Here is a 14,598-nt window from a genome sequence, read left to right as displayed (position 1 = left end):
ATACAATGTAAATTTGAGTTGACATCTGTGAGTAAGACGTGACATAGCTTGTGAAGGCGACCGAAGCCAGGGTACTTCTACCAGGCAATGCATCTACGCTCCTGTGACTAGCGCGCGGCGCATTAGAATTTCTGTTATATACAAAAGTCCGCTGAATTACCAGTGCACTTCCACATCTTCACGCTACTTGTTAAAATATGTTATCTGTATTTCAGATTATATACATTCGCTTTTATTTCTAAATTTTTACTTGGTTATATATTAATTTATACATGCAACGTTACACACTACTACTATACTCCTTTCTCCCTTCAGTCGCTCTCCTAGTGTTTTTCATATCCCTTCTATCTCTATCTAATATTTCGGGTTTTAGTCGTTCACCTAGTCTCTACGGTCTATCTGCTATCTCTATCTGATCTTTTTTTCCTTCAGCCGCTCTCCCTATCTTTTTCCGCTGCCTTCTACCTATATCGTCTCTCTGCTTTCGGTCGCTCTCTCACTCTCTTTTAACCAACTTCTTTTTTATATCTTTGATATCGGTCACTCTTCCACTCTCTGCCGACTCACTTCTATCTCCCTCCTCTCGTTTATTTACTAAGTGGAATTTATACTCCAAAGATATTAGCATCCGCGGTTTTGTTTTAACAAATACATTTAATATTTATAACATTTTTGCATGGAAAAATGTTTACTAATTCTCTTAAACTATCCACTTTCTTAAATCATAAACTACTTAAACTTAAAGTTAAATAATTATTTTTAAACTTAAGCTCCTTTAAGAATATAGAACTTTACAACCTTTAATCACGTATCTCTTGTAATAAGATATTTTAACACAGAATTTAATTTACGAAAATTAAAATCAAATTTATGTAATTGGGTAAATTTGGTTCAATTTGTTTCGCACGTTTGGATGTCGCAGGTCGCTAATCGTTATTACCTCAAGTGAGATTACTTAGATGAAGTTATTCCGCACTTTGCGACTGAATTGCGAACGTTCAAGTTAAATTATTGAGTTAAGGAGACGAATATTAATGTGAATTATTGATCCAGGTAATCAAATTGGTTTCCCGTCGGAACACGAAGTTGGACCATGTCTTACAGTCACTCGACTTACATAAGCGATAATTAACTTGATTTTATACACTAAGTTTAAAGTTCAGTCTATCTGTTCGGTTTTATTTATCCTGTAGGAGCAACATTACGTCCTCGTCAACAGACCATTGAAAAGAGGAATTCTACAGAAATATAGTTTAGTATTTACATCAGTATTATATGAGCAACTTTATGCCAATATTAGCAGCGCATGGAAAAAGGGAATTTCTCAGAAATATAATTATTTATTTACAACGGTATTATAGGTGTAACAATACATCATAATCAGCGGCGCATAGAAAAGGGGAATTCTACAGAAATATAATTATTTATTTACATCAGTATTACAGGAGCAGCTTAACATCATCATCAGCGGAGTATCGAAAAGACGAATTCCATAGAAATATAATTATTTGTTTACATCGGTATTATAGGAGCAATATTGCATCATCTTCAGCGGCGCATCGAAAAGGGGAATCCCACAGAAATATAATTCTTTATTTACATCACTATTATAGGAGAAATATTACGTTATATTCAGCAACGCATCGAAAAGAAGAATTCCACAGAAATATATATTTTATTTACATTTATATTACAGGAACAACATTACGTCATCTTCAGCGGCTCATCATAAATGGAAATTCTATAAATATAACTCTTACATCGATATTATAGGAGCTACCCAATATGGAATTATTCCTAGGGCTAGTAAGTCTTAGATAGTAACAACACATTCGCAGTAGAAGTGTTTATATTCATTCGCGCTTCGCTCATATTAAACCAATCCTTCATACCATTATTTATTTATAAATTTTATCCAAAGGCAAATTTCAGAAGAAACTTTGATAGAGATTAGAACAAAATTGAGCTTGCCTATAATTGTCCTGGATCGGCAGTTTTCAAATTTTTTCATGTCAGGGCATGACCTGAGCCTTTCTAAAGTTCTTACGAAAGAATTAACCTCGTGTGGAATCAGCTTTCGAATTGCCCTCCTTAAAAATTAAATTGCCCTCCCCCCCCTGTGGGACATGGATCCACGTTGGTAAAAACTGCTTTAAATGGACTTACGATATAGTTAAGGTAGCTGGAATGCATTGAATACGGACAGTGCGAGGCCGGTCATTGTGGTGATTTGGAGGCCCATGCTGTGGGCGTCTACGGGCGGAAACTACGACACAGTCTAACTAATGTTAGCTGTGAAACGAGATCATAATTAACAAGACGCACATGAGATATTTTAGAAAAGACTGATTAACGTTTGTGGGACTCCCCTGTCACGTCGATCATATACCTCAGGTAAGTTTCTCTTAGCGCATAATGTACTATCTGATATAATATAACAGTGAGACAAGGAGAGCATGATTAGCAAGACGCACATGAAATATTTTAGAACAGACTGATTAACGTTTGTGGGACTCCCCTTTCACGTCGATCATATACCCCAGGTAAGATTCTCTTAGCGTATTATGTATAATACTATCTGATATATGTAAACAGTGAGACGAGGAGAGCATGATTAGCAAGACGCACATGAAATATTTTAGAACAGACTGATTAACGTTTGTGGGACTCCCCTGTCACGTCGATCATATACCCCAGGTAAGTTTCTCTTAGCGCATAATGTACTATCTGATATATGTAAACAGTGAAACGAGGAGAGCATAATTAGCAAGACGCACATGAGATATTTTGAGAAACGACGGATTTATGTATGTGGGACTCCCCTGTCACGTCGATCATATACCCCAGGTAAGTTTCACTTAGCGCATTATGTACTATCTGATATATGTAAACAGTGAAACGAGGAGAGCATAATTAGCAAGACGCACATGAGATATTTTGAGAAACGACGGATCTATGTATGTCTATCTCCTCAGTCATTCTGATTATATATCTCAATTAAATTTCACTTTACTAGGTGTGTACCATCCGATTTATCTATACAGTATGACGAGGAGACCATAATTGACAAGACGCACATGAGATATTTGAGAACAGACTGATTAATGTTTGTGGGACTCCCCTGTCACGTCGATCATATACCCCAGGTAAGTTTCTCTTAGCGCATAATGTACTATCTGATATATGTAAACAGTGAAACGAGGAGAGCATAATTAGCAAGACGCACATGAGATATTTTGAGAAACTACGGATTTATGTATGTGGGACTCCCCTGTCACGTCGATCATATATCTCAGGCAAGTTTCTCTTAGCGCATTATGTACTATCTGATATATGTAAACAGTGAGACGAGGAGATGATTAGCAAGACGCACATGAGATATTTTGAGAAACGACGGATTTATGTATATCTATCTCCTCTGTCATTCCGATCACATATCTCAGGTAAGTTTCTCTTAGCGTATTATGTACTATCTGATATATGTAAACAGTGAGACGAGGAGAGCATGATTAGCAAGACGCACGTGAGATGTTTTGAGAAACGACGGATTTATGTATGTCTATCTCCTCTGTCATTCCGATCACATATCTCAGGTAAGTTTCTCTTAGCGCATTATGTACTATCTGATATATGTAAACAGTGAGACGAGGAGATGATTAGCAAGACGCACATGAGATATTTTGAGAAACGACGGATTTATGTATATCTATCTCCTCTGTCATTCCGATCACATATCTCAGGTAAGTTTCTCTTAGCGTATTATGTACTATCTGATATATGTAAACAGTGAGACGAGGAGAGCATGATTAGCAAGACGCACATGAGATGTTTTGAGAAACGACGGATTTATGTATGTCTATCTCCTCTGTCATTCCGATCACATATCTCAGGTAAGTTTCTCTTAGCGCATTATGTACTATCTGATATATGTAAACAGTGAGACGAGGAGAACGTGATTAGCAAGACGCACATGAGATATTTTGAGAAACGACGGATTTATGTATATCTATCTCCCCTGTCATTCCGATCACATATCTCAGGTAAGTTTCTCTTAGCGTATTATGTACTATCTGATATATGTAAACAGTGAGACGAGGAGAGCATAATTAGCAAGACGCACATGAGATATTTTGAGAAACAACGGATTTATGTATGTCTATCTCCTTTGTTATTCCGATCATATATCTCAGTTAAATTTCATTTAGCTACTTGTGTATCGTCTGATATATGTAAACAATGAGACGAGGAAATCATGCTTAACAAGACGCACATAGGTCTTAACCCTTAATAGCCTACAGTTTCAATTTTGATACCAATCTTTTAAACCGAATGTTCATATTACTATTAGTTTTTTTTTTTATACATTGGCTGTACGAATTTTACTGTTGTATAATATTCTTTCAAACGAAATTAAACAAAAATCTGTTTTTCTCTTTATCTAGATCCTCAAGCAAACACAGTAATATTTAAAAAAATCACTTTCGTAAATCAGGCTATTAAGGGTTAAGACGTGTGTTATACATTGTAATGTTTTCTTATGAAATTTTTGTAGGTATACTATTTTATATGGATCATGTAAACATTTTATTCCTTCTCATTATTTGCCCTTTTGATCTGATAAAAACTGCAGATTGGCCTCTCCTTTGATGCCGTTTTTTCAACTTAATACACTTATATTGATTTAATTAGATCGCATTCCGTAGCATCAAGCCGGACAGTCCGTCCAGATGCTCACAGGGCACGAGAGATTCTCGGAGTACCTTCACAGGCTTAATCTCAAGGAAAGACCCTGGTGCTCCTGTAAACCGCGTGTGGACCAGACCGTGGTACACCTGTTAACCAATTGTCCTGCATTCGGAGGACTCCGGTGTGATTCCGAGCTCCTGTGAGGAAAACGATAAGTGACGACAGCATCGCCTTACTGATAGACAGTGACGAAGACAGGCCTGCGTTCCTCAAATGTTGCAGAGCGATAATTGAAAACGTAATTAATATGAATAAATTAGAAAATAGTACAGAAATAGGAGAAAAAACAAAATACTAATGTGAAATTAAATAACAATTTTATTATAAATGCTATATGTTATAAATAAGATTGTAAAGATATTTTAGGAGAGAAAGTGTAGCAAGAAAGGTTACGAATAGAGGAAAACTTGTCAGCTAAGTGAAGAAAAATAGAGGAACGTATGACTTAGATTGTGGCGAAAAAAAGGAGTGTAAAGAAATGAAAATAGGATTGAAAAAAAAGTGCTGTACCTCCGAAGACAGGGTTGAATGAGATGTCGACAATAACGAGGACCATTAAACAAAAGTAAAGAGTGTTTATAAAAATATTCTTAATAATTAGTAAGTAAAACATGCCGTAGCTTTATTTTCATTTAAATATTACAATACAATAGAATTCTTTCACGAAACTGTTTTATTACATATTTTGAGAGAATACACTGAAGATAAATTCGTACAAAGTACATAGTTAACTACAATAAGTCACTAACTTTATAAGGCCGAGAAAATTATATAACAACAATACTGTTTATTTATATTTATTACTTCTTCAACTTCTATTCAACCAATAGAAGTAAAAAAAGTATAAGCCTCCCCCAAAGAAGGTCTCAATGACTTCCCGTGACCCTGACTATGTCTGTGCACCTATTGAAAAGCAAGCCGACGTTGTCGCATACGCATTTATCAGCGGGCTGGCGGGCGGTGCACTTTGTTGCATGACTACTCCTCCATGTGTCGAAGTGGCTAAATATTGGTCCTTTTCTTATTTCTGATTCAATCTCACAGCGAAGTTACAAGCATGATTCTCTACCTCAGTTAAAATGTTATTCCATAGCTTGTAACGTTCCGGCAATGGCGCGGCGTATGAAATGTCACGCTGTTTGCAATGTATGTCGTAACCATATATACACGTGACCTCGAAATCATATGCCAGACATTATTTATTAAAAAAATAGTTGGAAAGTAATGACGCTCTCGTAAGTTAAATTCACGCGACTACAATTTTGAACAAGTTTTTATTTCTAATCAACAATATATTCACCTTCGTTATCAACAACCTTTTGCCATCCAGTATACAAATCAATGCCGGAGCGATAACAAATTAGTCGGTTTTTCTGTAAAATATATCAACAGAAGCGACATTACTTTCCGGTCACCCTTATATTAGCACCGGCATATACATGTAGATTAATTTTTTTTCTACATTAAAACAAAGTTTGACGTATTGCAGTAGATAAAAATACTTAGATAATAATAAATATTAATAAAACTTCACAAATTTGCATTCACATCATCAATCTTCTTCTTGAAAACAATTCTTTTGTCGCGTCGCAAATTTGGAACAGCGGATATCAAATGAACCGCAAACTCACAGAAACTTTCTGTTTATTTAAACATTTTCTACGTTATGCGACATTTACATTTGTTGGAAAATACGCTCGCGCTGATTTATGATATCTTTATTTATATGAAATAACTTTTTGCATTAATAAACATATTTTTATTATTTTTACCTAAATTCCCATTTACTTCCTTCCTAAGCCTTAAATTATAACCTTTCGTTCCCTTTTACACCATTCTCTTCTTCTCTATTATTCACCTATGTATTCTCTACTATTACCTATGATTCTCTTCCATTCCCTTTTATACCCATCCATTCTCTGCCATTCTCTTCTACTCTGTTGGCTACGTATAAATTCCTTTCAAGTCTTTTTCATTGTATTGTATTCTCTACTATTTCCTATGGTTCTCTTCCATTCCGTTCTATACGCTTCCTTTTCCTGATATTCTCTTCCACTGTATTCTTCGCTTGTCTACTCTTTTCTAGTCATTTTCACTGTGTTGTAATCCCTACCATTTCCTATGGTTCAATTCCATTTCCTTTTATACCCTTCCATTTTCTGCCATTCTCTTCCACTCTGTTCTCTACCTATAAACTCCTTTCAAGTCTTTTTCATTGTGATGTATTCTCTTCCATTTCCTTTTATACCCTTCCATTTCCTGCCTATCTCTTCCACTCTTTTCTTCACATATCTTATGGTATCTTCTAGTATGTATCTTATGGTATCTTCCGGTATCACTATATTCTTATAGTATCCTCTATTAAAAATTATAACTTTTATTTTTATGATTAGAAGGCGTATCAATATTTCATTGTTCTCCCTTTCACTTTATTTTATCTCTACCATTACCTTTTATTCCTTTCATTCACTTATTTTCCCTTTAATTACGGAATTAAGTTCAAACTACTCGACTCAACTATTAACACTGCTAGCTACACATCCAAAGGTCCTATCAGTACTTAAAAAGCCTAATACAGCCATTATCAGTTCGTTCTTAACAGGCCTGGAACCTTCATCGAATTATAGACTGCTGTCATAATTATCTCATAACATGACATCCGATATTCGACAGTGAAATTTAACAGCAACCGTTGACTCTATTTTTGATTACGATCTAAATTATACTGAACCATCATCATTGCAGCTGTAAGACGTCCACAGCTGGACGTAAGCCTCTCCAAGGTTAACAAGGCTTCATCCTTCATTATCCGTGGTATTCGTTTCAGGTCTTCAAACCTTAAGACTTCTCTCTGTTCTGGTGTATGGCCTCTTAAACACCATTTCAACTTCGTCAATCCGTTAAATTATATCAATTACGTCAATTTATTGTATTTTATATGTTATAGTGAATAAAAAATGTTGTAAAGTGAATTATTATTCAATAAAAATTTTGTTTCTAACGAGGAATCGATCAGTTATTCCGTCGGCGCTCCATTTCAAACTGTACGGGCGTATATACGTGCAATTTGGCCGCCAGCCAGCGCTCAGGTGTTGCCAACGTTCATGCAATAAGAGAAAAAAATAAATGTGTCCAAAAATTCACTTTTAAATCTACATATTCTTCTTTTTTAACTTATACATACTCCTTTATCTTGTGATGAAGTATTTAATCATTTTATGGCCTATTTTCCACTTTTACTCCACCAATGTATATTGTAAAATGTTAGATGCTGCCAACAGGTCTTATTAAAAATTCGTAGAGGCGGCCCATTTAAAGCAGTAATTTTTTTACGGCTTAAACGTGGCAATGTCAAACACTTCATAAGACGTTTTAAATTTAGTTAACTATGCAGATTTCATGTTAGTTATAAAATGCAATTAAATATTTCATGCTAAAATGGTAAAGATACAATATGACAGAATAGTTCAGAACTGTCAAACATGATCGGAAACATAACCTGCAAAATTTTAATTTTTTTTTTTTAATTATTTTCTATAATTCGCGATACATTGATTTAAAGTATTTAAATACAGTTATTAAATAGTTTTTTAATTTTCACGTTCATCGGCAGTCGTTATGAATAACTTATTTTTTATCAATTAATATATGTATTTGTCATAAACCTACTCATTTATTTCGTAATGGTACATCACTATTAACACGAACATTTAGATAAATGAAGAAATGATGAATGAAGCAGATGCTTCATTTAAATCAGTCAATTACAAGTAACACATTTTTGTTTCATTACATGCACAATCCGTAATATATTAACCATCAATGAGACGTGTAAATTATTTATAATAACAGTTAAAAACTTTTGAATGTTATTTCAACAAAAATTTACAACTTGTAAGAAGACTTGGATGGATGCCAATGATATACAGTAATTTCAGATAAGCTATACATTCTCTTTTATATAAGGACGAAAAGTTTACTTTGGTAAACAACCTGAAAGATATTATTAAAGATAGAACGCCTGTGAGAAAATAATAGCAAAAGCGTATGATACCAATTTATGGCTATTTTTGATTTTGATTTTTCAACAAAATGCAAACAAATATGCATTATGTTTTATCGCTATGTTTTTCAATAAAGCAAAAAAGGTAATTAGTTATAACTAATTTAGTTTCGATTACTAATCCCTTCTATTCTTTTTCATTCACTTATTTTTCCCGCTATTAGTACTTTCTGATACCATTGATAGATTGATAGAGTGTACCATATATTGATACACCTGACCAATCATTCTTTTTAATAATATACGCTTTATACGAAACAATTAAGAATTCGGAACGATTTGAACTAAGAGCGGGAGATTTAAATATTGTCTCTTATATAAAGGAGAATATTTAAAGAAATAAAAATTAGGTCAAAATAATAAGAATTAGTGAAGGGTCGGGTAATACCATAGGAATGCAAAAATATGTAATAATAGATAAAACAAAACTTATAAAGATGTATAGTAATTTAGTTAAAGAAAACAAAAATTAGTATACAAAAGTCAAAACATGAAACAAGTAAATAATAATGTGATAAATAATCTATGGTACTTTGGAAATGGAGAAGAAGGATAAAAGGCGATGATTGAATGAAAAGAACGGTTAAAGAATGAAATATTTCATGATGGATAAAAGTAAGAAAAACAAATCGAAAAAAAATCGGGTGCTATAAAAAATATTGTCTAGTATATAACGAAGATACCAGAACTCCGACATTAATCTCTGGCCACTGTAAATGGACCGCGAAACGTTTAGAAACATAAATGTATTATCCTTACATTAATTAAAAACTAACGCGAAGACCCACTTGTAAAACCCTTTCTCCGTTTTCCGACTTCAACGTTTAAACTTAAATAATTAGTACCTGATGAAAAACGGTCCGAGGTAATTAAGGCAAACTCAAACAGAACTCTCTTTGAACTTGAATTTTACATGGCGTTTGCTACATTCTATTCGTTACTGTAACATATAATAATAATTAAACCTTTCTATTCCAACATCTTTATACATTTTAAATGTTCTGTTATTTAGAACCGGACTTTTCTTTTCAAGTGGCATTTGCAGATTCCGATTCGAGGCCGCCTGCAAGGTATAGGCCTCCCCCAAAGATATCTATTTATGGCAGGATATACCATAACTAAGTAAGAAAGGGACTAATATATAGCTACTTCCGCTATGCAGCAGTAGTTATGCAATGAAGTGCACTGCCCGCCAGCCCGCTGATAAATGCGCGTGCGGTGAACAATGGGAAACATAATTAACATCTATTGTTTCTGAAGATGTTAATGCTGTTAGCTCTAAAGCTTTTACAGCTTCATCGGTACTGAGTTCACGGAACGGAAGGGTCCGTGAACTAGATTTAAAACTAGAAACTAAAAGCTGGGGAGGCGTCTATCAGTTGCACGGTGACGCTTGCAAGTTGTTAAGGCTCTTCGCGGTAGAGCTTTGACGGGGTGTGTTGCTGGAGTGTGCTTGCGGGTTAGGACGGCAGCATGGACCACAGGCGAGTGAAGGAGAGATCCGGATCCAACCACGGTTCGCCCATGCTGTTCGCGGTTAGCAAGCGGGTGGCCGCTCACTAAAAACGGGTGTTGTGGCGTGGTGGGTGATGTTTTGTTTTGTATGAAGAACAAGTGTGTGCGGTGTGGCGAGAGTTCTTTGGGAACCCTCTGGTGGGCGTGAGGAGAACGTCTTTAGGACGTCTCTTGGTCTTTACTGAGGTGCGGGGGGAGTAGCGTAAGACGCTAGCTATTAGAGGATTGGAATGTGCGGAGGCCGACATAAGTACCACCGTTAATTCACTCAACACGTGTTTCACCCCTTCACGGGGCATCCTCAGGAGATGTTACACCGACCAGTGTAAAACACTGAGAGTCTCGATGGAAGTAGCTATATATTAGTCCCTTTCTTACTTAGGATGGACTTCCGCAAAGTAACGCCTGAATAAATTAGGTATATAACATAACTGCTACGTCACGATTTGACGATGGCAGTGTGGAATTTTGGTGCGCAGAGGACGCTGATGTATATCCTCTGAAAACTTGTTAGTGAGCAATGGCAATGCTATATACTTAGTGCACAAAGTGTGAATTATATAAGCTTGTATTGGTGGAACTTGTGATCGAAGTCTCATGGTTCTGCTGGACTACCATTTTTTTGGGCCCCGCTGTTGGGGGCCTCTCGTACCCCTAATTTGTTGGGACCAGAGATTTTATTTACAAAATGAATTTTTCTATTATTTTATCTTTATTCTTCACTCACTTTCATACTTCTCAATTTCTTTTGCTCTTACCTTTTATCCTTCACAATATCTTGCGTTTTTTGTTGTTTCATTCCTTCTTGCTTTTATCGCCTTCCTTCTATCATCTTATTACTCTTAGGTGGCTAGGTACATTTTTATACTTTATTTTAATACTTACATATTCTATTTTTTATATCACAGTTTTCTTTGGGTTTAACTTTTTTAATACATTACTGCACTTACTTGTCTATTATTCTATTATTATTTGACTAGTTTTATTATATGTGCAGTTTATATCATATTTAGTTCATATTTGACTATTCTGTTTTATTCCTTTTAATAGTATTCCTCACCACCCTGCGAGCAAACGATAGGAATGATGGGCGAAGGTTGTCGTCACTCATCATTAAGACGATGCTCTCCATATCTACTTTTAGTTTCGCTGAAGTACCTTATTCAAATGCTTCCGTAGAAGCCTCCGCTGGGGTCGTGTAGAACCTACCGGCAATACCGCTGGTTTTCAGCCAATTACAACTTAGAAGTCAAGGAGTCAAGTCAAGAGTGACTAGGTTTCTCCTAAGCAAGCATGTAACATTGTAGGCCTTGTCATTGCTTAACATCTAGCGAGGAAGAGATCGAATGCGTCGCCTACAAAAAAAAAATATGTTTATTTTACATTAAAAAATTTATCATAAAAACTGTTTTAATATTGTAAAAATGTTTAAGAAAAATGATATGATATCTTCAAAACTGACAGCATTTTCGCAAATTCGCTACCGTGCTGATTCAAGTTAGTCCAAGTTAATTTTGGCCCCCACGCCTCGGTTTACTTAGCCTAACATTAGATTTTTTTTTAATTTTCCCGCGCGAATGACATATGACAGCAGTATGTTATTTTTTTAACCGCGTTAAAGATTGCAGGTTTTAACCACCAAGTATTTTAAAGAAAATTAAAAAAAAACTAGCATAATTATAATCAATAACGCCATAGGATGTCGGTATACGGTATTTTTTTTTTCAACCTAATGATGGCAATATGAAGTAGGGATGAGGAAATGGTCGCACGAAACGTAATGTCAAAAACTGGACATTGTTATGGCGTCGTTAAAATAGATTAAGTTTGTGTTAAAATAATTACTTTTTCACTTGTGAGCCAAAAAAAATCAAAAAAATTGAATGTAAATGTAAAAAAGGCACGGATGATAATGTCTGTAGAACATGGATAGTAAAGAAAAAAAAACTTTAAAATTCCATAACAAACTACCAAGCGACACTGTAAAATATATACTTGTTAATCAGTTACCTGCCAGTATAAGTCCTGCCAAAATCGGTCCAGCCATTCTAGAGATTACCCGTAACAGACGGACAAAAATTTAAAGAAAAATGTTATTTTGTTATATATACCGTATATATATTCGCATGTAGTAAAAAGCGGTTATTTTAATATATTACTAACAGACACTCATGTTATATATTTGTATAAATAAATTTATTGTTATTTAATTTTTCGTTTTACTATTACATATTTTCTTAAAACGTTTTTAAATAATATATATTATATAAATCCGAAGAATCGGTGGCGAAAAAATAGTGAACGTAATAGAAATTGAGTACTCTACAATGTAATAGAATTATAATGTTTTACATGTTATAAATAAAGAAAGAATAAATAATAAAGCTGTAATTTGAAGAAATTGTACAGAAAAACCTTTATCTGTGGAACAGAGATTATATATTTCGCTTTTATTGGTAAAAAGTCGTAATAAAATCTGGTTGACGTTGTAACTTTGATTCTAACATACAATATAACATTGCTTTGATTAGTTTATTAGTATTAATAAAAAAAAATGAGTAGACTTCGAGCTACTGATTTATATATTATATAGTAGTCGGGTCGTTTCAAACGCATCTCTTAGATTGACAACAAAATGACAGCTGTCAAGAGTGACTTTTAGTTGAGATGACTTTTCTCTAATGAACGCATTATGAGCTACATTTTTGACGAATAAAGTCATTCCATATTAATTAAAAAAAAAACCACCCACATAAGTACTTTATATAAAATATAGTTGAATTAATACGAGTATAAAACAGAACAGACAAAAATTAAATGAGTATTGTAGTTTGAGTTTTTCAGCAATTTATTAAAGGATTCTCTTTTAGATTAAAATATTTAAAAACAGCAACAAATTTAAAATATGAAGCAGAATAACAGAAATTAAAGGTAAACTAATTTATAAATAATTGCTGAAAGGGTGTAAAATTTTTTATAAAATTAAAATAATACTTTCAATTGACGCCTACAGAATATGAGCTTTATTCGTCAAAAATAGCACCAGATAAGTAATTTGACTTGAGACATCTATGAGGTCTATTTGATGGTATCTTATAATTGATATAATGCTCTATTCGTTGGACGGAGAAATTTCATTAGTTAGTACTAAAGAGTTAAAATCGGGTTCCCAAGTATTCTTCATTAGCATGGTTTAGAAGCAGTTTTCTTCACAATCAACATTATGTGACACATGACTTGATCCGTTATGTGAATGGCTTGTAAAGATATTGTGATTAAGTGTATTCTAAGATAAAACGAAGTAATAATAAGGCAATTAAAACCATAATAATGAATGAAACGGACACGTTTATTAAGGGTAAAAACTGAAAGCATTTTAAAATTTATTTCTAATTGGCTTCTGCTAAATTACGTCAGAAAAGGGCATTAAATCTATTTGGTAAATAAAATATATGTTGATTACACGCTTTGTATATCTAATAAATTAATTAAAAATTGAGAATATATAAAACAGCGGAATTTAAAATTGAAAAAGGTTTTATAATCCAATAATTTATTAACAATTAATTTTATTGGTTATTTAATAGCCCTGATGAATGATTTTATACAGATTATAAAGTTTATAAAAATTTCCGTTGCAGAAGGCACTTTCAAACAACCGGTAACTTGGCATAGACAAGCGTAAAATGGAGTCACACATATCATTGCGCCGCACTACGGTGATCCATAGACGTCGTGTTTTGACAAAGTTTTCAGTGAGATAAAAATGACGAACCTCGTAAGTTAAATAAAAATTACCAAAAAAAAATTAAATCGGTGTGATTTAAACATGACTGTGTGGAGAAAACTTGAAAATGAGGAATGTTATGCAGTCGGTGAGTAATTTTTTATATGTTTTAATTAGTTTAATGGGAAGTTTTAAAAGTTTTTGAGTTTCCTAATCGTTAGAAGTTCCCTCCCGCGGAGTCCAGATAAATATAAACATTGTCTCACTGGCTGCGCCGCCGTCCTTGTTCCGGTGCACATTTTGTTATTACTTTATGTAATAACTTTTATATTTTTATTAATTATTTTGTATTATAAAGGGAGTGGCCTTTGATGTATGATTAAGTCGCTTGATAAGTGATTTATAGCAACTACGGACTATGTTTTTACAGTGACGTAAATTTTTTATATTTATCTCAAAATAATACTGATATTATTGTAATAGAACTTTTCAAAATAGAAATATTCAATACATTGTTTTTATAAACATAATTTTTTTGCTTAAATTT

The 14,598-nt window shown here is 33.9% G+C and overlaps 1 protein-coding gene across 1 annotated transcript in view; it reads left to right on the top strand.

Moving 5' to 3' along the window:
* Positions 1-14,085: 14,085 nt before the first annotated feature.
* Positions 14,086-14,598, top strand: part of mbc (myoblast city) — a 100,238-nt gene continuing 99,725 nt past the window's right edge. Inside the window, exon 1 of the mRNA XM_068769328.1 lies at positions 14,086-14,199. Within this exon, the coding sequence (XP_068625429.1) occupies positions 14,154-14,199 (46 nt within the window). The 5' untranslated portion in view covers positions 14,086-14,153. The remainder of the gene's footprint in view (positions 14,200-14,598) is intronic.

This window comes from Battus philenor, unplaced genomic scaffold (genome assembly GCF_028537555.1).
Source record: "Battus philenor isolate CCGP_79_NKW_IND1 unplaced genomic scaffold, ilBatPhil1.0.hap1 SCAF_28, whole genome shotgun sequence".
Classification (NCBI taxonomy): domain Eukaryota; kingdom Metazoa; phylum Arthropoda; class Insecta; order Lepidoptera; family Papilionidae; genus Battus; species Battus philenor.
The sequence above is the reverse complement of the archived record's forward strand: the minus strand, read 5'-3'. Positions and strand labels throughout refer to the sequence as shown.